This window comes from Haemaphysalis longicornis, unplaced genomic scaffold, assembly GCF_048455015.1.
Source record: "Haemaphysalis longicornis isolate Haplotype H1 unplaced genomic scaffold, Haemaphysalis longicornis Haplotype H1 scaffold_1, whole genome shotgun sequence".
NCBI classification, from domain to species: Eukaryota; Metazoa; Arthropoda; class Arachnida; order Ixodida; family Ixodidae; genus Haemaphysalis; species Haemaphysalis longicornis.
The window spans coordinates 372,398,804-372,424,740 of record NW_027526203.1 but is presented as its reverse complement, the minus strand read 5'-3'; the positions used below and the strand labels follow the sequence as shown (position 1 = coordinate 372,424,740).

Below are 25,937 nucleotides of genomic sequence, written 5' to 3'. Positions count from 1 at the left end.
TCTTGAAACGAGAGTGGGAAGCAGGAAAGCGAACAAGGAAGCCGAACAAAACGCATTAAATCCCAGAAACTCCTATGACCTCAACAAACCTAAACCCATCCCCACAAAGCAGTACCTCAACTCACTTCGATCGGCACGCAACTCTCCACAACCGCTGCGGCGATTTACTTCGATTTTTATTCTCGTTACGATAAACCAAGTGGCTGCATAAACCTTCAAGTACCTTAACACAGGAATGCAGTGACACGTGCGCGGTGTAACTCTATAGCACGCTAAAAAAAGGCCGTGTGAATACATATATTATAAAATCAAGATCCACGGTATGCTTCTACCCCTTTTTTATGAGTAAACGCATAAGTGAATACGAAATAAAAAAAACATCTCTGATATCCCACAGGGACAGCTCGTAGCTCGGGCTACCTGCGCAAACAATTAAGCCTTTATTAAAGGCGGAAAATGGCAGTACTACACCAGCTGATTATCTTTACTAGTGAGATAGGCTAACCTTGTCTACGACGAGAAACGAAATTGGGAAAATTATCTGCAATGACGAAAAGAGCCGCTCATTGGACATGCGCTGCCCGCTGCCTTCTTGCCGGCCTACCACCGTCAAAACGGGCGAAAAACATGGGTTCATCGTACATCGAACCACCTAGGCCACAATATTTTGGTGTCAGAGATGCTTTGTATCAGACCGATAAGCAGGAAAGCTAATCGCCTGAGGTAAATTGTGTACTTAGTCATGCAGGACGCAATTTACTTTAAAGCCGGTCAGTTGCTTGCAGGCGAAGTACTGCATTACTAGTGTTTTTACTTCCTACGTAGCGCGGAGGCAGTGAAAGAAAGGACAAAAGTAGGCAACAATTGTTTAATTCTGGCTTCACTTACACAATCCCGTGATACCTTGAAACCCAGACACACCAGACACACCGCTGTGGACATTGAGTGCTCCTCTCAGGAGCCCAGCAGGCCTGTTTGATAAATAGGATGGTTCGCACACAACAAGCATTTGCATTGCATACTAACTTAGCAAGAAAACTTTGCAGAAATCTTCAGGACTTTCACGTTATTAGTCGTCGAAAATTGCTGCTCAAATTTGTGCCTGGAGGCTTACACCTCACTCAAGCCTGGCAAGAACCACCCCTGAAACTTAATATTGCACACAAAGAAATTCTCACCCTCAAAGCGATTAAAAACGAAGAAAACATCGCAGCACACTCAGGAACTCTTGAAAAGTTCACCAGGAAAAAAATGTCCCGAATTGACAAACACGGGACATTATGAAGGAACTTTTGCGTGAGCAACGGTACAACCATTTGTGACACTAAGTATGTCTCTTTATTTTTTCAGTATAACATCAGGTGGCACCCTATGCTTTCAGTAGAGTTGATACAAGCTTGAACAAGCTATACTGGAGTCACGCAAGTTATTAAAATACTTTTTTGGTATTCTTTTATTTTCAGCAAAACGCCGTCCTCAAGACGAGAGGTGCATTAGGTTTCAGCGCCTTCAGTCTCGAAGATGTCATTTGCGACGTAACTTTCAGTAGCAGTTTTATCGCCCAGTTGTACGTCTTTGGTGACCCAACTTCAAACAAGCGAGCTGTAATGTTAGTTGTTCCTTGGGTCGGTAGTGTTATACTAACGGGATGCTGTAAAAAAATCCGAGTGATCGCCATATGAAACTGTACCCAAGGAACAGTGGCTGTTGGCCATCGTTTACTGAAAAGCTGGAGGCATCTTAAACTCAAATGGGAGTTCCCTCGTGGTGAAAGCTTAAATCGTATATGCACACTCCCGGCCCAAATGAGCATCTGCCAAACTCCCAGGAAAACATCAGATGCACATATAGGAAAAAGGAGGCAGAAGCTGCCGACCATAATCGGTCATTTCAGGAACAAAGCTTTTTTAACACTATCAGGAACATACCTTCGTAATTTACAGCGAAATAAGATCATGCGGGGAAACTAAACATAGAACTGGCATTAAAGAACTTTTAGAAGTTTTGTTGTATTGTCCAAAAGTTCCGTAAGAGACATTTCAACGCGTTTGTCGTTCACACTCGTTGTTTCGGTAGAGACTCTCCCGTCAACATCAACAACCAGCTTCTTTTTCACCATCCATTGCATGCAGTGCGGTTACGGCTGGCCTCGGCTTTCGAGCGTAATGGGATACAGTACAGATAGAGTACCAGTTTTTGGCCAAAAATATGTAACACAGGTTGCGTAACTACGCAATCTTTGTTCTGGAAGATAATATTTCGGCCCCAGGTTTTGGTCCCTGGTGGCTATCTTTCTGTTTGCCTCAAGATACGACGTCTACGAGATGCGATGACATCGACGCGTTTTGCACCCATGGCCGATCTCCAAAACCCCGGGTTTCCGTAATTGCAAACCATGAAAGACCCGCGGTGATTCATAATGCCTGTTGCAGGTGGGACGCGAACGAAATCGCAAGAATCAACTTGTCGCCGTTTACTTGAACAGTGCCATCAAATGTACGGCCAGTCAGCGTTATGTTGTAAGAGTGCTACATTGGAAGACTCTGGATAAGCACATGAAAAGCACGTTCCTATGGTCTGTTTTTGCTTTCTTGTTGGCAGGCTCAAATGTTTTGCAATGTAGGCGCGGCACCCCGAGCAGGCACAGTAGATGCAAGAAGTCAGTGGCCACCGTGCTCAGGTGGGCACCGTGCCGCCGGAGCATATGAACTGGACGCCGCTGTTCAGGTCCCTGCCGTTGACCATGTTGTCAGAGCAGAAGTACGGCAACAGCACGCCTCGGTGTAGTAGTGCGGCCACGTCCTTTGCGGCCGGAACGCAGGGCACCAGCACGTACACTATGATGTACCAGAAGGCGGCGAATGAAGCCACCCAGAAGGCGGCGAAGATGAGGAGCAGCAGCCACACCAGCATCCAGCACACCTTAGCTCCCCCGGAGCCCGCCATCGCCACTCGACCGGGCCCTGCGACGGATAAGGTGCCAAACATCAGCTAAATACCCCTAAACACAGCCAGTAGCTACGTCCATAACATTACTTCAGGTCCTACTTGAACTTCCTCTGCAATTGCTTATATGCGTACATGTTGAATTGCTTATTAGGAAAATCAGTATGCTGGAGAATCAAGTCTAAGCAGCAGTCGCACGACATTTCAACCATTCCGGCACATTCTTCATGCACTCAAGTTACATAAAGTGCAGTCAAACTTAAATCCTTCCGAAGACCGAAAGTGCCCAGAGTCGTATTTAAGTCACAAATTCAACGCCTTAACCCGCCAGAATTAATGACCGGTGCACCCGCCAGACCGGTGAACCCGCCAGACCGGTGCAAAAACTCACTGCACACGCAGCTACCTCCCTTCTTAGCGCCGTAGTCCCCCCGCCTTTTTTTTTTTTTTTTTTTTCACGGCGAGCTGTGTATGGGTTGACACCTCTCCGGACCAAGCGTTTCGTATTTTTTGTACTTTTCAGCACCTTTTATCGCGTGATATATTTGGTTCTGACATTTTTTTCTACCCTGGTGATTGCCCTTACAAGGACGCGTGCTCCAGGAAGCATTTTTTTTTTTTGCGCGCAAGTGCTGCTAGATGTGTGCACTTTTTTTCTTTTCCTTTATAATAAAGCACTACCAAGAAATTTCCTCACGACCTGGCTGGACAGCCTGCGTGGCCGGCCCTTCTTTACACGTTCCCTTGAGGTCATACGGCTGCCCCGAACAACATTGCCTGCACCACCAACCCTACACCCCGCTCCCACCGCTCCTACGCCTTAAGCTGAAAAGAACCTCCTCTCGAACTAGGCTTTGGCTCATCTCTTTCCAACCCTCTGGAGGATAACCTGTCGTCTAATAAGACGTGTCGACAATGACCGTATACACATAGTTGGTCTGACGAGCTCGTTCCAGAAACGTTGAGGCTGCCCCTTGTCGAAAGTGTTGTATATATAGATATCTATTGTAAGGGAGATATCTGAGGCTCACGTAGTTGGTTCAGGCGATTTCTTTATAGGCGAGAGTTAAGACGAGAGTAGATTTGAGCGTCTGGGCGGTGGCCGATCTCACGAGCAAAAGCGCCGTCAGCGGTGCTTCTTCCGCTCACACCGGCGTGGGTGCATACCCTCACGGGTAGATTGGACTACTTGTCCACATGGGTGATGCCTGCGCACGGCACATACCCTGATGGTATCATGGGCCCATTATTCTCGCTACAAAATATATATATATATATATATATATATATATATATATATATATATATATATATATATATAGAGAGAGAGAGAGAGAGAGAGAGAGAGAGTAAAAATGGGAAATGAGGGGCTCGTTGAATTACGAGACAAATAAGGGTCGGCAGTCAAGAACGCGTCGGAAAGCAAAGGAGAGAATGCAGTAGGTCATTGAAACAGATGAAGAATTTTGAAAGACAGAAATAAAGTGAAGAAAAAATGCCCGTCGGGTGGGATTCGAACCCACGACCTCCAGAATACGCGTCATTGCACCAGACGCGTATTACGATTGCCCGCACATGTTAGTGTTCCCCTCAGCTGCTAATCCTGTACACCTCAAGTATTTGGGGTGGCCCAGTTGTTAGCGTGCCGGTTTCACGACGTAAAAGACCGGAGTTCGAATGCCTGGACCTCCCTAACCACATTGTTTTCGTGAGGCTTCGAGGTTTTTTGGTGCGACGGATGGCGAAAGCTCCACCTGAACAGCTATGCCGTTACCTCTCAGTTTTGTGCTTATTTAGTGGCTGAAGGCAGCAAAAAGGAGCAGAAATTATTCGTGTATGAGCCCCGCACAGAATAATTTAAAGCAAAAGGATGGACCTTTTCTTCTTGTGTTCCAGCAGAAACCCATATTCCGAAAAATATTGCCGCGTTAATCCCCGAAGCTATATATGCCTTGGTCTGAGGCGAACTGTATATCAGTGAAAAGTAGGCCCGGCCGCGGCGACCGCTTTTCTGATGGAGGCGAAAAGCAAAAACGCCCGTGTGTACGAGATTTCGGCGCACGTTAACGATCCCCAGGTGGTCAAAATTAATCCGGAGCCCCCCACTACGGCGCGCCTCATCGCCTGCGTTGCGTCGGCGTGTTAAACCCTACAATCAATCAATCAATCAATCAATCAATCAATGTATATATATATATATATATATATATATATATATATATATATATATATATATATATATATATATATATATATATATATATATATGAATAGGAAATGAGGGGGTCGTTGAAATAAGACAGAAATAAGGGTTGGCAGTCAAGAAAACCTCGGAAAGCAAAGGGGAGGATGTGGTAGGTCATTGAAACCGATAACGAATTTGGAAAGAAAGAAAGAAAGTGGAGAAAAAATATATAGAGAGACACGCACTTCTTCGCACTTCGCACAAATATGCTTTACCACCAGAACTAGCAATACAGAGATTGAAGTGCGAAAAGCTTGAGAGCAAGCCAGGCTCGCTTTTTTTTTATATATTCCCAGTGGTGTGGCCACGCAGTTCGCGCCTCCCGTCTGGGCGCTTGGCCAACCCCGGCAGCTTGCCTCTCAAAGCACGTTTAGAAAGGGCACCTTGGCGAAACGGAAGCGTTAACTGGGGCAGCAATTCGGGGAACAGCGCCTTCACGAAGGCCCGAAATTACACTTGAATTAAGTCTGCGGAAGTTATGGTTCGTTTTTTTTATTATTATTAAATCCGTAAAAGTGTGACGTCCTGCCTGTTAGGGGAACCAGCCACTCCTTTGTCGTGAAATATGCTCTACTTAGGTTCTGCATTTAAAAAGCGAGGTAGCAAAATATTGCATCTAAAAATTACCCTATAGAGCGGGTTCCAACTCTAGAGTTGTAATGTAAATAGCGCGTTCTAATGTCAGCGATGACAGGAAATTAAGATAGTATAGTTGGTGACAGCTTAACTCTGCAGCGGCTTTTCAAGATCAAAGGGATTTTGTGTTCATCCGCAACCAATGGCGTCTCGCCGTTTGTGTGACGCCTGCGACTTACGTTTGAAAAGAGAACTACTTCTAATATGGCCGCGCTCGCTTCCCCACCGCTGCTGCACTGTCGAGCGACAACGAGGTTGCCGAGAACCAACAGCTCTGTAGGCGATTTGTGTTACGAATGTGCTGTAGTGCATCAAGAAGCCGCTTATCGTCACCTGTCCCGTGTGTGTCTTGCCGCGTCGGGGTTTGTACGTACGTGAGGAAATCGTGGCGGCACTGGTGGGCTGTTTTACGTACTCGGAACGTCGTCAACGAACTCGATCTGAGAACGGCAAAGCGTCGAAGCTGCATCTGTTGCTGGTGTGATTGTGGAAATTGTGTCGGTGTAACGCAACCTTTGTGAAGAAATAATGCGATTTGCTTTCGTCTACGGCAGTAGCGGTGACAAGTTGCAAGCGTTTTCGTTTGTTGCTGTGAGCGTAGGCTGCGCCCGATGTTGAGCGTAGGCCTACGTGGTGTCCGTCCGGCCCGACGCGGATCGTGCAAACGTGTGCGGCGTGTTTTTTGGCCGGATACGGCCGCTCGTACAGCCGAACACGTTATTAAGACGATTGCCAAATCTTACAATGTAAGGTATCTTTCCTTGCCGATTCGCGCATTGCTTTAGCCTGCCGGGGTACGAACGGAGCAGCGGTGTGGCGTTTTTTTCCCCCTGGTGTAAACAGGTATGATTAAACCATTATTGCAGAGACTCGCGAAGAAGTAAACGTTCGTGCACAATTATCCGAGATTGGGTTGGGTAGATTTAAGAAAATCGGTATGAACCTGCCTTCCTGCGAGAGACGGGTGCCTATGGCGTTCTGTTTGTGCCAATGGGCACATTATCGAACATACAAAAGAATGAACGAGTGCGAGTATTGTTGAGGTAATCAAATGTGGTTGCGTTTCGTTTCTTGACTGTCATTGGTTGGTCGTAATCATCAGTAGCATTTTTGAAACGTATAAGAGGGCTAAATAAACATCGAAACTGCATGATTAGTGGATTTTGAACCACGTCGTTGAAGGAAGCCGGAAATGTGTGGCCCCGCAACATGACCACGTAGTTTTTTATACATTGCCAAAAATACACACGCGCGCAGCTTTTTATTATGCCTGCTAAGCTTATGGTGCGTATGTTCCCATCGCTACACTAAGTGGCATCAGAGAAACTGACTATGCATGTACTGAGGCTGCGTATCTCGTGTGCAGTGTGGAATTTCTCATAAGTGTTGTGAGCTTTTAAAGTTGTTTTGAAATAGCTGAATGCGTCTAGTAGGAATGAACCAATAGTTTATCTTCCCTTTATTTTCATGCAGTTTGTGTGATGGGCTTTATGAGTTATAAAAAGCTGTGTTTCATAGGGATGGCTGTAGTTTAATGATTGCATTTTGGTGCTTGTGCAGTTTCAGTTTCAACAAAGGGGTTACAGTGTATTGGCAGACATTCAGATTTCCAGTGTCTCTGTCATGATAGACTGTTATTATACAGAGTGGAGGACATGTTTGAGCGTCTTATCTTGGAGCATACTTTAATTTAGATTCAACACCGCTTCCCACTTCTAGATGTTGTTATTGTTCCAGCTACTGTGGAGAGCCTTCAAACACTGCCTGAAGGTGGTTCAGGTTGAAGAGCTGCAGTAATAATTGCTAACACTTGTGTATCAGGTAGAAATGAGGTATGTCACCCCTTCAGAATGCTATGTTCATACTTTTCAAGCATGCACTGTTGATTCTGGTTATACAGCTGCAAGAATAATAGAAAGCAGTGATGCGGCATATCAAAATGGTTCGACTTCAGGCCTCCAGAGTGTCATGTCGCTTCTTTCTGTGCGCACTGTTGCTTCCGGCTGGTTCAGACGCAGTCAAAATTGGAAAAACTTACTCAGCAGGTCGCAACGATTTTACGTCACTTCTTCAAGATGCTATGTAACTCCTTTGCAAGGTTGAACTGTTTCTTATGACTAGAAAGCTATGGTAAGAAGTGAAAGCTCTAATAAAATACGTTGGAATGTGTGTATGCCAGGCCTTCAAGCTGTGCTGTGATGTCGCTGCTTTTTATGCACACATTGTAGCTTCTAGCCATGAAGTTGTGGTGAGGGTTGAAGACACTTACATAGTACGTTAGAATAAATTCATGCCACACTTTCAGGCTATGAAAGCGCTGCTTCTCTCGCACACACATTGCAGTTTCTGGCCATGAAGTTGGGGTGAGAGTTGAAGATGCTTATGTAGTATGTTAGAATGAATTCATGCCACACCTTCACGCTGTGAAGTCACTGCTTTTCACGTACACACTGTTGCTTTTGGCTTTAAAGCTGCATTATGCATTGAAAACACTGGTGCAGCAAATCAAAATGGATCCAATGTCAGGCTTTCAGGGTGCCACTTTGCTGCTGCTGGCTGGAAAGTGTGGTAAGAATAGAAAATGCCCATGACACCTTGACAAGGGGCTGTGAGAATTAAATATTTCTTCTCCCTGTTCCAGTTTGGTGCTCTGATTGGTTGCAGAAGTGGATAAAATGGAAATGCTTGCATGGAGATGTCGGCACATTTTTAAATAATTCACTTAGATCTCACGTTCATACTCATATCATTGGGCCTGTTGAGTGTGGTTGTCTAAATAGGTGCAGTAAGAATTGAGTGCACTTGTATAACTGTTCGCTCAGGTTTCGTATGGGGCAGTCAGTGTTCGACGTCACTGTTTGGTGTACATAGGGGAAGGTTATTGGCTTCGGGAAGATTATCAGAAATTAAAATGCTTCCACAAAAGCTTGACATGACATGGCTGCAAAGCAACTACATGTTGAACCGAATATTTTCTTTATGTATGCTATTTCAAAAGCCTCATCAACAATAAAAATATCTTCAGGGTAGGCTGCTGCACATCAGTGTAAAGCCAATGAAAGTTGAATGTAGCACAACTTGGAAACAAACTTCGGACGGATGCATTTGTAGGTCACTATTCGTTTTTTTCCATAAAAGCTCGCAACAGTAATTTTTTTAGGCGGCTGCTAGTGCTTAAGGGTGTTTTTCTATCAATTTTCACCGTCAGTTGGGGTTCTCTGCGTTATCATTCCACTGTAAACTGCGCGGTGGTGATATGACACTGAAGAAACGCCGGCAGCTCTTTTATTACATCGCCGGGAAACACCTCAGAAATGGTCGCCTGGATTGAAAGCATGACACTGTATACTGTCAATCTAACCAACTGACGTAGAGCGTCTCGCCACTCGCGTGTCTCGTGAAGTATAAATGATTAGTCTTGTAACGTTTCACATCCCGCAGTTCTCTGCTCGCGCCATACGGTGTTGTCGTCTCGTTTAAGCGGAATAAAATAACGCTTGTTTCTTCGCACCTACAGCTGATTTCGCAAGGCAGGACACCTTATGCGGCATCGCGACCTCCACGGTTGCGTGCGCCGCCGCGATAGGTGTTTGCAGTGCGTCACTACGTTCGAAACAGTCGCATAGAACCATGGCCCGTTGATATCGCGGCCGATTTCTGAAAGACACTGATGAATTTTCGCCGCTGGTTTCCTTTTCACCCTGGGCTTACACAGTCCGTGCACTGCATCCAGCCATTGCGGCGACGAACCGCCCCTTCTTCCACCCTGCGTTTACGACGCTTGATTTAGCGGTGATGATGGCTGTGGAAGATATTGTACCGACTACATTTCTTGACAACGATTGCACACGCGAAGTGAAGAAATAGTCGAACTGCGACGAGCCCGACAAAATATAACGACGTTTCTCCAAGCAGACGACGGCTAAGCGACGTGCAGCGGTCGAAATTCGAACTATTCAGACCCAAAAAATCGTGTGCGCGTTGTTTATATGTTTATTTCTGTTGTCTAACAGTAAAACAATCACAGATAGCTTTGATTTAAGCATAAAATACACCGGGAATAGTTTCTATCAAGAATAACCCTTGTTTTAGTAATTTTTTTTTTCTCCTGAGCCAGTTTTCAATGAGGATGACTTTTTCTTTTTCCTGTGAAAATCATTCATTCTTCGGAATGAAACATATATAAACGACATCATAATCGGATGGTTATACTGTCAGCCGCTCATATTAGTAATCATGGGTATAAACAGCTGCAATATAACGAACTATTTTTTCTAACCGCGGAGAGTCAGCTAGCGGCCAAACAACGCTTGTGGGCGGAGCTGCACTCTTACCCTGTCATCAACTATAGTATGAAGAATCTTCGTAATATAAACGTTTCGTTTTTTTTATCTCTCTGCATTTTTTATGGAAGTTATGCGCTAAAAATATGTTTTGCCTACAAAGCCATTCAAAATTATTTACGCAAGAAAGCAGTACATTTTTTTTCGTAACACTCGAAAATCATGATTCAGCCAGAAACGCTGTCGAGTTTCATGTACTCAGTGTTTAAACCCGTAGACTGATTTCCCCCTAAACAAGAATTTTCCAACGGCAAAGTGTAGAACCTTATTATAATGATTTGTACGCTTTTTATGAAAAGTAAGGTGAAATTTATACAGTAACATTTTTGCGCGTTACTCTAAAGTGCCATGCAACGGTAGGTAGCAACTATAGTGTAGGATGCACCACCGTACCAAATCTTATCATTCCCTGATCTATTGGTATAGAATTTGACAACGTGAAGTTCTTTATAAATAAAAAATATTCGGGAAAAATGAATCGATTTGAGCCGGTCATATGAAATAAACAATTAAAAAAACGACACAGGCAGCCAACAAAAGATAGCAGAGAATCTAAATAATAATTACGCCTTCGAATTAAACCTTCATATGCTCAATTGAATACACAGTTACACCAGTTTCAATCAGAAACAAACACGACCACACTAAAAAAAAAAAAAGAACTGCTGAGACTCACAAACTCAGACCTTGTGCTAACTTATCTTCAACGGAATAACAAAAAAAAAAGGAGTGTTATGGTTTGGTTTATTTTAAAGCTTAGAAACAAGCTGACGCAGTTTTTTCCACATCACGCGGTAACTCTTTTACTCCTTGTTAGAACTGTTTACCTAGAAACCAACACCTCGCAATGAACACCGCTCTATTCTGTTCGAAACGGTTTGCTATCCTCCGCTTATATACATAAATACGAGAGGCGACTGTTCATGTCCGTATTTTACGAAGGATGGGGCACTGGGCACAGCAACAGCACGCGAGGATACGCGGCTGGGCTGCGCACCTTAGTTTTTAAAACGCTCAATCATACAGTCGAATCCAGAGAAGAAGAAAAAAAAAACCCTAAAAACGCCTGTTTGTTGGAACCACACCAGTCTGCCGCGGACGACAATCAAATGCGCTATACCGACAACGTTACACGCTTATTCCACATTCGGGGATGAGTTTGGAAAGAAAAGAAATTACCAGTAGATACGACAGTACCCGGGAGTACAACAAGAACGGGGATGGGGAAGGGGGCTCAGGACACGGTGGTAGGTTCAAGCCGCATCTTGTATGCGCGGATGGCAGTCGGATAGTACACAGCTACTAAGCAATGAACGGGATATGTCTAACCCGACTTGTCTTGACCTGTCGCCCCTGGGATCCGGGAAACTCGAGAGAAGGGTGGCTGGATGGTAAACAAAATTTCTGCCCTTGTTGACCGGTCTCTTGGCGCGGATGTGCTAACTTACAGGCCACGTTGGGCTTTCAACCAATTCCTATTGTGGTTTATTTTTCTTCCGTCCCTCTATCCTTGCTCGTTTTTGGTTGCTCTGCCCGCTTCACCCTATGTATAAACCTTCAGACAACAAGCCAGGCAAGCGCATTAGATAACAGCGGGTGCTTTCATTCCTCATAAGTTTGATCGTCAGTCTGGTGAGTCAAACTATTCCGCGGCATAATATAGTTGTGACGGCCTGCTGCCCCAGCTGTCTATTTTTACAGTGCTGCCAACATTTTATTTCCTTTTTTTAGAACTCATAACACTCTCCGCTTATTACGTATAAATTTCAATTTTCCGTACAAGGCTCACCATGGTTTATATTAGCAGGGCTGTCTTTCCATTTCCCTCCTATAACCAACCTGGTATGGGGGAGGCCGGCTTCATTTATTTCCCGTAGTGCGTTTTTGTTGTTGTCGTTGTTATACTTCTACGCATCTAAGCGTTTGCCTCAAAACCACCGCCAGGATGGCACGGCAGCCTTGACAAAGACAAATTACCTTATCAAAGTGTTGGCTACGTTGACCTGGAAGCACCTTTGGTTAGACTCCGGCGGCCCTCTTTTTCAGTAATGTCGATCGGAAGAAGGTAAATAGTCAGTGCGAAACTTCATTAGGCAAGCAAGCTGAAGCGATGTTGTTAAGTTGTGCGAAAAGACCTATGAAGCAGGACGCTTATTTCACTTCTCTTTTTTTTTTTTTTAATCTGGGACGCTCAGAGAAGAACAGTAAAATCCACACGGCTGATGATGGCGCGCCAGTCTCCGGGCCTTGCGTTTAAAACATTCGAGAGAGCGATCAGTGTTCACCGATTACGGTACGTGACGCGTGCGTGCGTCCAGCCTGACCGACAGCTGCACAGACGAGCCCTAGTAAGGGACATGAATCCGAGGCGTGCTACGGTTGTCGCCTCAACGCAGAGCGCGGGGCCAGAGCCACCGTGTCTCGCGGTGCCAAAGTACGCGAACCAACGCGTGCGCCCACCACTTGTCGCGAGCACGTCCGCGCGAAAGGAGAGCTCGCTCCACAGCGGCAGCTGGCGCAGCGCACGCTCTTCGACGCGCCGCAGTATCGTGCACACGCCACTCGCCTCCCTTTGGCGGAGTCTGCTGGAATTCCGCTTATCGGCCGCCGCTCCGCCCGCGTTTCATGCCATGGAGCCCCTCAATTCGCGGCCGTAAAGCAGCCTGGCTTTCGTCAAAAGCGCTGTTCCAGGCGTCTCTCCGAGCACCTGTGCGTAGCGCAAGCTGGCCGACGTGTCTCGGGGGCTAGAGTTTCATTTTGTTTTAGTGAGCAATCTATGTGCAATGACTGTGCCACATTCACCCGTTATACAGAAGTAGGCACGGGTTTGGGGTTTTTTTCCCCTTATTCTGTATGTATGTTTTTCTTCCTGGCCCCAAAATAAATGAAGTCTATAGGTTCGAGGAACATGCGAGCAGAGACGAAAAGAGTGGGTTGAAGTAGGCGGCCATCGACGCGTTTGTGTGCCCTCGTTCTTTATTTTTTTTTTCTGGATTCCGCTGCTCATGCAGGGTTGTTCGCCTTCGGGTAAAGCCCGATTTTACTCGATTTTTACACCCGTAACATGTCTCAGAAAAATCGGGTTAAACCCGATTTCTCACCCGAATGGACCTTCTCAAAGTAGCAATCTGCAACACTGTGGGCTGACGGTGGACTGTTTTCACCCAGTGCTTGCTGGAAGCACGCCCAACAAACACAGCTTTCGAACTCGTTGAGTATTGGCATGCCTCTAGCGCTCGCTATCCCAGGCTGCAAAATGCTGCACTGACATTGTTGTGCCTAGATAATGGCAAGTGTGATGTCGAGATAACTTTATAACCGGCTGAGATGCGTTCAACGATCGGACGGGTCTCAAATGAAGACCGACATGTTGCGCATGCAGTTGATAGTGTATGTAAACAAGGATGTGTAAAAAAGCAATGATCAGCTTTTTGTCAATAAAATTATTCGTTTCTTAAAAGTTATCAATGTTCTTTACTGATTATTACTGATTCATTTTGGAAGAAACACCTAATTTCCGAGAGTATTTGCCAGAAAACCCGGATGTCCCCTCCCCCCCTCCCCCTCCCGGTTACCAGCTTGAAAGAAACACCGATTTTAACGCGTAATAGTTAGGAAGCTCATGATACCTTCTGATAAAACAAACTGAGTTTATATTTAACCTAAGAAAACCCGAATTTCGGAATGGTGTTACAAAAAAAAAACAATTTCTCCCCGATTATCAGTTTTAAAAATAGCACAGGATGTTTACCCCCGATATATATAAAGAAATATATATAAAACCCGAACACGAACAACCCTACTTATATGCATAATGACGTCTGGAAGATTTCAATTTCGCCTCTACTGCAGGTGGCTGCGTCTGAAGCATTTTTTCAAAGTAATCACAAATGTTACATTAAAGGCGCGATTATAATGACCAACTGAATAATGTTTTTCTTTTTTTTTTTTTTGCACTGACCAACCTGCTCCCGAAGTAATGCGCTCTCTAGACCCTTTGATCGGAGCATGTTGTATTTTCCTTTCTGTCTATATGTGCATGCCGTTTATAAATCAACTTCCAACAAACTGGATGACTGTCGTATTTATGCAGTAAAATATTTATCAAGTGTGTTACATAATGCAATTACGGAGGTGACAACTAAATCGGTAGTTGCCTTCCCGGACGCGGCGGCCGTTCATTCGACGAACACGTAAAGCTGAAATAAACGTGTTTTGTGCGGGTTACAGGTTTCTATGTAATTTTGTGCGATACCATAACAGCGCGTATCATGAAGCAGTCGTTGCTCTGGCCGTTGTGAGTTCAAACTTCTGAATCAAGTGCACATGCTTCCAAAGGAAAGAAAAGAAAAACAGACGCAGGGCGTCAAAGCAGCCCATACTAATTTCAAGAATCACCAGCCCACTGAGAAGACGATGAAGTGGGAAATGTGGAAGGCTTAAGCTATATTTCAGAACCACTACGAAATCCAAATCCATTTGCAATCCAACTTTGCGGTTTGATGAGCACAGCTATACCATATTTGTGAACCTATAGCCCTATACTGCAACATTTCACGCTTAAGAAGCGTGAACTGAACGCACATTCCAAGCGCCGTGTATTCTCGCACTGAAAACTCACGCTTGCTAGGCGTCAGTCGCGCTCTGCTTAACGTTTGGAAAGCATGAAATGGAAGCTTCTGACACAGCCAATGCAGCGCTCGTCCTCACCACTTTCGCAACCAGGGCCGAACAACACTTGTCACGGTGACGCTTTCCGGCCCACGCGATGGATTTATTTTGAGACATCGAGCGCAGGTGACGTTCCCCGCGACGCGCATTCGGCGACGTTGATGCACCGCCATCTGAGCGTGATGCAGACAGGTCCAAATTCTCAATATGTCATGTGACACGAGGTCGAAAGGTGCAAAAATATTGAATTCCGCTCAGCTTGAGAAATATCAACGTACACATACATGTTTTTCTGCGTTACTAAAATTCCAATATGGTGTAATTCAATCTGACAGGTTAATTTCAGGTGTCATGTAACGTGTGCCAGATGTGGCAGACATTGACGAGTTCCTATGTGGCCTTAATGTAAACATATTCCCGCTCGGCCGGGATATTTATTCGCGTCGTTGCGGTTATATCAGCAGACGCCTCAGCCAATGCACCGGCCACTATGGCGCTCAGAATGTACAAATTATGAAACCATTTAGGTTTCAAGATATCTGGACTCCAGGGTTTTCACCTGTAATAAAGGCGTGTATGGAATTTTCTCTAATATCTATGTCCGCCAGCGTTTCGTTATGTAGTATTGCGAAGGCGTTATTTCGGCCGCGCTGTATATTGTAACTTCATTCTCTTGTGTTTTTAAGCGAAGCCATGTACTTTTGATGACCAAAAGCAAAAAATCCCAAGGCTTCAAGGCTATATGCAGCGCGAGCGGCGTTTGAAAGCGAAGGCCCCGGTGTGTGTGCTATTGGCACGCGGTCACCACCAAAGTAGCACGCCGTTCAAGACAAGATTTGTACCTCAAGCTTATTTACGTCTCATCACTTGGATATGCATCTAGAGTAGATTAGTTAATAACAGGCCCCATTTTTAAGATAAAAATGACTTAAACATCTAGCTGATACGTCTCATCAATTGGATATGCATCTGGAGTACATTAGTTATCAATAGGTACCATTTTCAAGATCAGTGGAGTGTCGTGTGCTAAAACGCCTAACTGATCATCCAGGTTCACGGAGTGGAATGGCTCATGGTTTTTTATTCTACTTATAAATTAAGTGTGCCGTCACCGATTTTGGTGTTGTACAGAATAGACTATAAACTGTGAAGCCTCGTGCAAAGTTTTGGCCCAGTCGAACGAGCGGTTTTCTCAGCAAGAAGTTTCAAAGAGGATGATTTATGCCTATGGAGGTAAGTGTTTGCTCGGTGCGAGTACATTGCCCTCTGAGATAAAACACAGCGTGTAAAGGCCGATGGTCTGCTGACACACTGCAGAGCAGAGACTTCCGACGAAGTTCTGACATGTGTGCGCGGCTGCACAGAAAATCAGAATATGGCATTTCCCAGCCGAGATAGTGCAGCTATTTTTGCAAAATGGAGGAGGACCGTGTGCTTACGAAATATTGGATTATAAGCACGGCGATGCATTTCGCTACAGGTCGGCTGGATCTTATACCTCCGAGAGAGAGAGAGAGAGAGAGAGAGAGAGAGAGAAACTTTATTGATACAAGCTCTGTTACGGGGACGTGGTGGCCGCTGGCTTTAGCCTGGCGGCGACAATGGCAGCCCGACTGGTCAGAGAGTTTTGAACCTCCGGATCGGAGCTGCCCAGCGCCCTTTCCCAGTGCTCGTCGCAGGTGATGGAGGGAAAAGGATCATTGGGACAATCCCACATGGTGTGGGATAAGGTGGCGGGAATGCCGCATGATGGGCAGTTCGGGGAGGGAAATAAAGACGGGTGAATGCGATGGAGCAGCGCGCGAAATGGGAGGCTGTATACCTGTCTGCAGTAGGCGCCACGTACGTTCTTGCACGTTGTCAAGGCTAACGTGAGCAGGGGGATATACACGGCGGGCGAGGCGGAAATGTGTCGCTATGTCGTGATAGCTGAGCAGGCTATCTCTAGCTTATTTGGCACCTTGCGAGTGGACGAGGCTGGGGCCGGCTCGGAAAGAGAACTCTCGAGCAGCAGAATGGGCCGCCTCATTACCTCCCAGCCCGGCGTGATTTTGAGAGAGAACTTTGAGTGCCTGCGGCGACTCAAAATTCTCTCCCAAAATCCCCCTCCACCTCAAGTAGAACTGATCTGGACCCCTGCTAAGCACAGTGCAGCTCGCAGTTGCTACCATGAAATGCCTTCCGGACGCCGTCGCGCATACGCGTCGGGCTGTACTCCTGCTCTTTAATGAAGTCGGCGGGTATAAATGGTGGCTGAGCTGCAAGAAAAAAAATCGTCATTGGTATTCAGCGCTGTGTCGTGTCTCTAAAGTCGTTGTACTCTGTGCGCTCTTTTCTTTTTCTTAAAACAGAACGACGGGGGACAGCTGGATACAGTACGGGCACGCCTCGCCCATCATGATAAGCATAACCTACAGCCGCTCGTGTCGTTATCTCGCCACCTGCCGCCAATGCGCGCCCGCATCACGTGGGAAGAACTTTATGATCCACACTTCAGTGATGTATGTTTGCGGAAAACAACTGCGGTCGAGGCCATGAAAACTAACATCCGCATAACAAAGCGGGCGAGTAATTGGTTCGCGGAATTTCTCCCTAGCGAGTTAAGACTTTGGTAACCCACACCTTGAATAAGTTTGGATCTCACACTCTCCCCTTCGCGACCGATTGAAAGGAGCCATGAAGAGAAAACACAAGTTTGGTTCATTCAAAAGGTTGTCTCGTTAGAATCATACTGACACCACTTTTAACGTAAACTTCGCTCAAATAAGCTACATAATTAGGAAAAACGGGAATGGTCATGCGACCCACCAGCTCATTTCCCGCAACAGACCCTGTGATGTCACATGAGCTAAGCTCTGCGATTGGCGGAGGCTGGCAGAAGCATGACGCAAATTAGGTAGAGCTTACAAACTAGACGAACGAGCGATTTGTGCTTAAATTTAGGGCACATTCTTTACAAAGCAATAAGAATGATGGGACAAACAGTGGAAGTTACGAAAGCACATGTAAACATAGAAGTACTGATGCGTTCTGCTGTTCGTACTGCGCACAGCATGTGTGGTTTAGCTGCACAGCACTACGGGGCTTGGGGTTGTCTCAGACGACACTGGCCGATTGACGCAAGCAACGGTGTCTTACGTGACCCCATTTGTCGAGCGAGCACTGTTTCAGGGAACGAATATTTTCTCCCAGAACAAAAACAAGCCAGGTTTATATGCGGGCAAAAACAAACCAAACGCTTGCCACGGTATGGTGGCGCCATCTAGGTTCGGGTAACGTAAAGAAACGCGGGAACAAACCAACACCGCTGTACAAGTGGAGACAACCTTTGAACGGTCCCGTGCCGCCGCAATTGGGCCAACGGGCTCAACGCGTTATTCTTTTCGTTTCCCACGAGACCTAGCAACGCGAAACAGACAATATGATTCAAACTTCTTCAGTAAACCGCGTTGCGGCGATAATTTTAGCGCGGTTTTGACACAATGACTTTCTTCGGCGGCGAGCGAGCAACCCAAAATGGCGGCGCCAGCGTATACGTGTCTCTACCCTGTACGGCGGATGCGTGAATGAAGGTACTCTAGGCTGCAGAGCGGTCGGTTCCTGTGATGTCATTGCAGACCCCGAAGACAAACGATTTAGCGGGAAAATCAAAATTTTAACTTAAATTTCTCAGTGAATAAAGCATCGTTTGTATCCGGACAAGCGCTGGGGGCACTATAAAACACGAAATCTTTCGAATAAAACCAACTTGCATTTTCTCTTCATGGCTCCTTGAACGAAGAATCCCGGAATGTCAGTGAATAAGCATTGTTAGGTGGCCCCCCACAGTAATGTGTCCGTCCGTCCGTCCATAACGCGAGTCACGACGCCCTCTATAGCTACACATGGGTCATTCGGGGAACTTCTTAAACGGTCCCGGTCTTTTATTAGTACAATGCTCTTTATTTATAATAAAACGCCCCAGGGCCTTCAAGGCAAACATACGTAGTAGTGCATGTGCGGAGGTGATACCCTGTAAATTGTTATGCCCTGCATGACAATTCTCAATAAAGTTTTTACAATTTTTGGAAGTTAAAACGAAAAACAAACTCCGAAAGAACTCAATATTCTTAGTGCGATCACTTGAAGATTCGCGTAAAACCCTTCAGACGCCACCTACATTTAGCAAATGTTCTGTCGTTATCCAGCGCTATACGGTGACTAGCTTCGCTTTCGCGCTCCTTCTGAAATAAATTTAGAGAACCAGGCGAGTTATGTTCGGTGGAATAATATCTCTGCTCCGTCAGCGTTGCCCTTAGGTGTTCATTGGGAAAGGCCTCCTGAAACCTGGATGATGGACGATCGCTCAAGCAATCTGGTGAGTACAGGAAGACGAATCACTCTATAATGGCAGAACTTTTGGCAGCGGTTCCTATGAACGAGGGCACGCGAAACGGAAAGCGGCCAGGAGCGAGCAGCAAAGAACAATATTGCTGAAAAGCAATAAGAAAAAAAAAACCTTTTATAAATGTTAGCCTACAGGAACATTAAATCGCCGCTTATAAGCTAACTATTTGAGCCTTTACACCTTGTCCCGTTTTAGTGTTCTTTGGGGATGAGACAGCAAATAATACTTATTTAATATTCCCGATAAGTTTTTAACTTATATAGATGGAAAGATTGGGATATGTGCACGAACATAGAAAAATAAATCTCCTCTATATGCAGGGTCCGCCTAAAAATACTTAATAACTGTCTCGATTACCAGCAAAAAGGCTAATGAAGCAGTACTATAGCGGCCGCAAACTTCATAAGATTACGAGATGGTGGTGCATAAGCAGCTATTAGCTATTTAGCTAATTGCTAAACTGGTGTGTTCCTGTCCTAAACCAAGAAGAGGAGGCCGATAATAAAACTTCACTTGACTTATAAGATGTGATTTCACCACAAATTAAAACAAAATTCAAGCTACCGCGGATTTGTGTAAACAAAAAAAAAATCAGCAAAAAGTCATCTCGGATGATTGTTAATGTGATGCCATTAAGATTCTTCGAGTTGTGGGTAAGATTCGTGCTGCCGAATTTCCTATTTTTTCTTTCCCTCCCCGTCCTCCAGTCTCTTCAATTCTTCCCCCGCCCTCTTAAATCTGAAGGTAAAATTTCCCCTTCAACCTCTCCCTCCCCTTCCCTCCAGTACCTACACTCTCTCTACCCTCTTCCGTATGAAAATCAAATTGGGCCCTACCTCGAGAAAATGGCTAGACAGATACCGAGAGATTAAAACAGTTAGACAGAGAATACAAACACGCCAAAAAAGCTGCGTGGAGTGCCCGAACGCTAATAGAATTTAAAGACAATGCATTAAGGGCGGAGAGGATTCCCTAGTAAACGATTTGGTTAGTGCTCTAATGGAAGACGATTTGATGGCACTGGAGGATTCTCTGCACACTACCTTGGGTTGAAAAGTCGTGTCTCCGGGACATTGATACGCGGAAGTAACTAAAATTCAGAGTTTTGCTCCCCACGGTATACACTGTCGGATGAGATGCGCTGAGGCTACGGTAGAATACAGACCGCCTGGGAATCGCTTATGTTCTGTGGAATCTGGTAGACGAGGATATTAGCGTTTTTCTCCTGTATCAGAAAAGAAGCCGCCGCAGTCAGGAAATCGAGCCCTGGACCTCGTGCTCAGTACTGCATCGCCTGAGCCGAGGCGAAGAACGGAGTAATATTTGTTTTTTTGTTGTTGTTGTTTATATAATTACGGGCAATAAATGAAAACGGCGTTAGAGGAAAAAAGTTGGAGTGACCTTGTGGGGTGTGGCTCAACGAAGTTTTCAGTCCACGGAAATTAACAGAAACTTCAGGTGAAATGTTCATAACAATCCGAAAGGAATAGTGTAGGAGTATCATTCATTCATTCATTCATTCATTCATTCATTCATTCATTCATTCATTCCACTGCCTGACAAAGGCCGCTCCCATTAATACACCATGGTTTCCAAATCCCGTTCTGGTGACGGTGTATAGTTTTCTCCCCGTAGGTTGCACGTATACCCAGTAACCTCACAGGGAACCGAAGTTATTACGGCCGTACCAGGCAGCATTCCAGACCTCCACTCCACTACAGAACTCCAAAACGCAATTGCGTGTGTAATTGCTTGAGAATGCAGAAGGAAGTGACGCTATTGTTTATACATGACGAGAGTTGAAGAGAAAAAGAGAACGGCTGCCTATATCAAGCTCTTTTCTCCTTTTTTTTTTTTTTTTTTGCGTACGCAAGATACCGATAGTTCGAAAGGATTACGAATCTGTCAGAGCGTAGCTTTTGCAATACTTACTCCACCATTCGTTAGATTCAAGAAGCTCTGCTGTTAACAAGCACAGCTGGAATTTGGAACTCAACCATGAGCTGCTGTGCTGCTTACGAACGTCGACGGTGCCATGCGGTGCAGAGTGGTAATTCCGTTAGCTGGCCAGTGTATTAAAACCCGTCAAATTAATACTTCAGCTTCTCTATCACAAGTTGCGCCCTCGGAAAACGAGGACGTGCTTAACCTTTTATGCATTCTTGTCTGTTATAATACTGTATGTACGCCTTGCAATTAGCTGAGCCTAATCACTTCAGCATCTCTAAAGTTCGAAATGTAACTGCAATATCCAGTTTGCAAATCCAGTTCTCGTTTGCAAATATTTTGCTTCAAATGCGCGGTTTGCAGCTCATACACCTGCACTCCTGGACAAAACAGAAGGGGAAGGGGGGTGGGGGGGGGGATGCAGCCAAGGTCTGCCGGAATCGCACCGTTACATTAATGGACCCCTTCCGGTAGACTACAGACTCAGCAGTCAACGCTTCGTTAACCCGCCTTGATGCGTCAGTCAGAATCATTCATCCGTCAAATGTCCTCGTTTGTTCAGTCAAGTTGTTCATGATTTGACGTTCCACTCTGCCCTCGCTTCAGGCCGTTTTCGGGCGACAATGCATCCTACGGTTTGCATTGTGCTTGGCGCGCAAGGAGGGCAGGCGACAAGGCTAGCCTCCGCTGCTGGCAGCTTGCGCGCCACATCCGCCAACCGCGAAACTGAAAACAAACGCAAGGAAGGCGTCGCCCTCGGCGCTTTCCCTTTTCGTGCTCCTAAAAAAAAGATGCGTCTGCAGTGAGGCCGCCGCTAGCAGGGCGCACCGCGCTCAGCCGTCGGGCTCGGGGGCCTCGGTCCGACATAGACGCCATAGACGCTCGTCGGAGCACGTTCGAATACGAGACCGCCTAGTGCCCGACCGAATGACGTGGCGACGAGCTAGCGGATTGCGTGATGCGGGAATTTTCGCTCGCTCCAACGCTCTGCCACCGCTATGCGCGAATTTAACAGCAGCAAAAATAGATGTCGCAACCTAAAACTCGGTTTCGTAAAGTAAGCGTCAAAAGTTGCTGTCTGGTATGACACAGGAGGCGCATGCAAGTCGCGATAGCCAAATGCAGCAACCCATAGTGAAGCGAGCAACCTGTCCTGTCTAGAAGTTGGACGGATATATGTGTGTACAAGAGAAAAAAAAAAAAAAGGAAAACCGACGATGGAAGGGAAATAGAAGGGGGAGGGAGCGACTGGCACGTCCGAGCGGGCGTCACATGCAAATGCAAGTCCCGTCGTGTGTAGCAATCTTCACTTTGTTTACCAAAGGGGGACATTACGAACTAGTTCTTCTGACACAGCCAAGATTTTTTTTGTTTTACCATGCAGACCGCGCAGGCAGTTTGTAAATGTGTGTACGAATGCAGGTAACGGTTGCCAGCCTCAGAATACAATGAGTTATGTAGGAAAATAATCCTGCATAACCCCTTTTGGCCTAGCATCTACCCTTAGACGGCAAAATGTACTAGCCCTCCTACTTAGTATAAAGCTGTACTTTTACACCAGGGCATGTTCATTAAAATGCAGTGAGCAGGTTTAACTTTATTTATAAAAAAACAAGGAGAATAAGTTTGTAAAATATGCTTATCGAACACCTCCGCACTTTTTGCACAGTTCGGGTTTGTATTTTTGATGGGGAGGAAGGGGAATTGGGGGGGGGGGGGGGTGGCATGCCTTACATGCATTTGAATAACAAAACGCACAGCATTCAGAACATTTTCCCGGTGTGTACCAAATGCTGGGTGTTAAGATGCATATTTATTGAACTTGTAAAACAAGGTTGCAATCTTAAGGTAGCTTTAAACTTGTTGCGTGATATATACAGCAATCTTTAAAAAAACTCGCACAGCCAAGACCTAAAAAGATCCCCAGCCACTACCCCCAGTGCATTCCAAAGAAGCGCCCAGACAAATGCTCCCCACACAATGTCCTATTGTTCTTGCATCAGTCAGGAGCTACCCAGAGTGACATAATGGTATAATTCAACTCGTGAATAGTTCCCGTAGCAACCAATTTATTGCTCTGCCCTTTGCGGACAGGTGCGATACGCCAGAATCAACTAGAACGGAATGCCGCTCGCACCTGTTGTGAGCACGAACATTACACTCAAGCGGAAAGTCATTTCCAGCCCCGCAAGCACACTCCAAGCCCGAGAAACTAGCAAAATGCACTCACGTAATAAAGCTTGTAGAGTACAAATGAAGGAAGACACGAATAACGCCGGTTGTCCTTCCTAATGATATAACTTCGAACGCTCGGTGGCGTACAGTCAGACAAGATCCTGTAAAGGTGCCTCGTCTCAAGGTTCCAAGAAACGCCGCGGCCCACACAGCTGTGCAAGTGGGGCTCGCCCAGATGCGTGGCCCTGCGTCGTTCACCCACCTGCGGCAAAGGGCGGCTACTTGGAGGAAAAAGGTGCCGCCGCTGCACTCGTACGCCGGTCACCGATGCAAGCCGAGCTGCTGTGACGCTGCTGTGGCCGGCGTGGTCGAGGCAGCTGTGGAGGCGCGTACCGCCAGCCACGCCCGCGTGGCAGTCTCGGAAGAAAACAGTCGGCCCGAGTGCCTGCCGCCAGCAACGAGCCCGAGGGGCCCTCCCCCCTTTTTGCAGGATGTGGGAAGCTGGCGCGGAAACAAGTGCCGGTGCTATAAACAACTGAAAAGCGCCCGCGCGGCGGACCGGGATAGGGCGAGAGGCGGCGCGCCGGGTAGAGAGAAGAACTTGCGTTACCAGTTGGAGGAAGTTATACAACGCCAGAGGGCAGCACCGAGCCGCTCCCCCCCTTTGTTGAACCGTTTGAACGCGCAACTCTTGATAGCGAGGTGAATGGCGGCCGCTTACGGGGGGCAAGGTTCGCCCGGTCCACAGCCTGCTGGCGCCGGCGGATAAGCCGGCCTCTTCGCGCTGCGAACCGCGCGTCGGACAGCATGGGCTCTGCCAGCCATTGCCAAGTTCCAACTGAATGCCATTTCGCAGCTCGTGTATCTATGCATTAGCGCACAACCGCGTGAAAAGGGAAACAATACGGAAAATAAAAAAAAAACACTACAGACGGGCTAAACCGTAACGTTTCGCCACGGGCACAGAAAATATTGGATCAACGGGCATTGCCTTCGAGAAGGACTGCTCCGGCAAGTATGAATCACATGTTCTCGAGGACTCAGTTACTAACTTGACCGTAACCAAACTTCCGCCATAAAATCAATTCCGCCGTAAATAAGCCCGAACCTACGCGGTAACTCAGTAGCTAAGCCTGTTCACTGGCATTGAAAGAGAGGGGCGAGGAGGCCGCAGTCCCCCCCCCAAACCGATATTTTTTACCTCTGGGGAAGGGGGTGGGGGGGTTGATCGGACGGGGCCCTTGACTCTGCCTGTTATCAAATAACGAGTACTCATAATAATAAAAATAGTGGCAACCTATAAGCTCACGCAGCTTCGGCGTCGGCTCACAACAAGGATGAACCATTTTGCAAGGCCCCTAGAGAAGACGAAAAATGAACAAAAACGAACACGAGGTCCCGTAGGTTACGATCGCAGCATATTAAATATTTATTTTTATTTTTAAATGGCCCGTTCCGAGACGTCTTTTTCCCCTTGGATTTTCGTTTTTTTTTTCTTAATTATTTATTTATTTATTTAATACATACTGCGGACCCTAAGGGGTCCAAGCATGAAGGGCACGTCACGCATACCACAAAAGTATTGCCGTACATCATACGCAAATGACACTTTGTTTTACATGCTACAATACAGTTCGTTATGTAACAACAATGCGCTTCGTTCTATACAATACAATAAACTTCGCTATGCGTTGCAACAACTCACCTGGTTATACAACACTACATTACACTTTGTTGTACAACACAAGTAGTAACTTACGCCAAACAAAAACTGTACACTTCATTCTACATACGTTACAATAAACGAGGTTCGCATAACTTGTTCCAGTCCGACACTGTTCGCGGAAAAAAAGAATACATAAAGGCGTCGGTTCTCGCAAAAAATGGGGTTAGGAAATGGGGATGATGATGTCGTGTGTTCCTTCTTGATAGAAAAGATAAGTAAGGCGATGAATCGAAGGCGAGTTTACCATTAAGTAATAACTGAAGGAAATCCAGGCGTTGTTCGCGTCTGCGTGATTCAAGGGTCTGAATGTCGTTTGCAGACATCAGCACGGAAGGTGAATCCGACGGTAAGTATTTTGAATATATAAACCGAACAGCTTTCCTTTGAACGCGCTCAAGTTTGTTAATATTTCGTTTTTCCTTTTTTCCCCCTTTCTTTTTGGGAAGGCCTGGCCCCACCAGAAAAGAAATCCTACGTACGCCGCTGGGCGTGTTAATCAGGCAGTTTTGATGTTCGACAGTACGTCTGGACAAGACCTCATTTCTGATGTGAGCCCCTAAAGTCAGTTAGAACCACGTAGTCACTTTCAAAACACTCCTCTGGGTGCATCAAATTCTACCTGTAAATGTCATCTAGGGAAATACGACGCTGGGCAAACATGTCTAGACGCTCTTTAAATGGCATTGATGTTATCTGAGTGTCTATATATCCATATACTAGCCCTTAAGAAGTACAAAAAACGGCAGTACCTCCACTCCGTGGATGATGGCGAGGGTGCGCAGTACGGGGACTCGAAATGACATCCAAGTTGCGCCCCGAGTGACATCCGATTTGCGCCCCGACCGTCATTCGAGTTGAGCC

At 46.1% G+C, this 25,937-nt stretch overlaps 1 protein-coding gene across 2 annotated transcripts; it reads right to left on the bottom strand.

Annotated features, from left to right (window-relative positions):
• Positions 1–854: 854 nt before the first annotated feature.
• Positions 855–23,947, bottom strand: LOC144155095 (uncharacterized). Of its 2 annotated transcripts, none has more exons than XM_077686343.1 (2): positions 23,613–23,947; positions 855–2,963 (listed from the first exon to the last, which is right to left on the bottom strand). In XM_077686343.1, the coding sequence occupies exon 2, from the start codon at positions 2,944–2,946 to the stop codon at positions 2,677–2,679; it is 270 nt and encodes an 89-aa protein (XP_077542469.1). In that variant the 5' UTR covers positions 2,947–2,963; positions 23,613–23,947; the 3' UTR covers positions 855–2,676. The 2 variants fall into 2 exon arrangements, with proteins under 2 accessions (XP_077542469.1, XP_077542470.1); XM_077686344.1 differs by lacking the exon at positions 23,613–23,947 and adding an exon at positions 23,406–23,592.
• Positions 23,948–25,937: the final 1,990 nt, after the last annotated feature.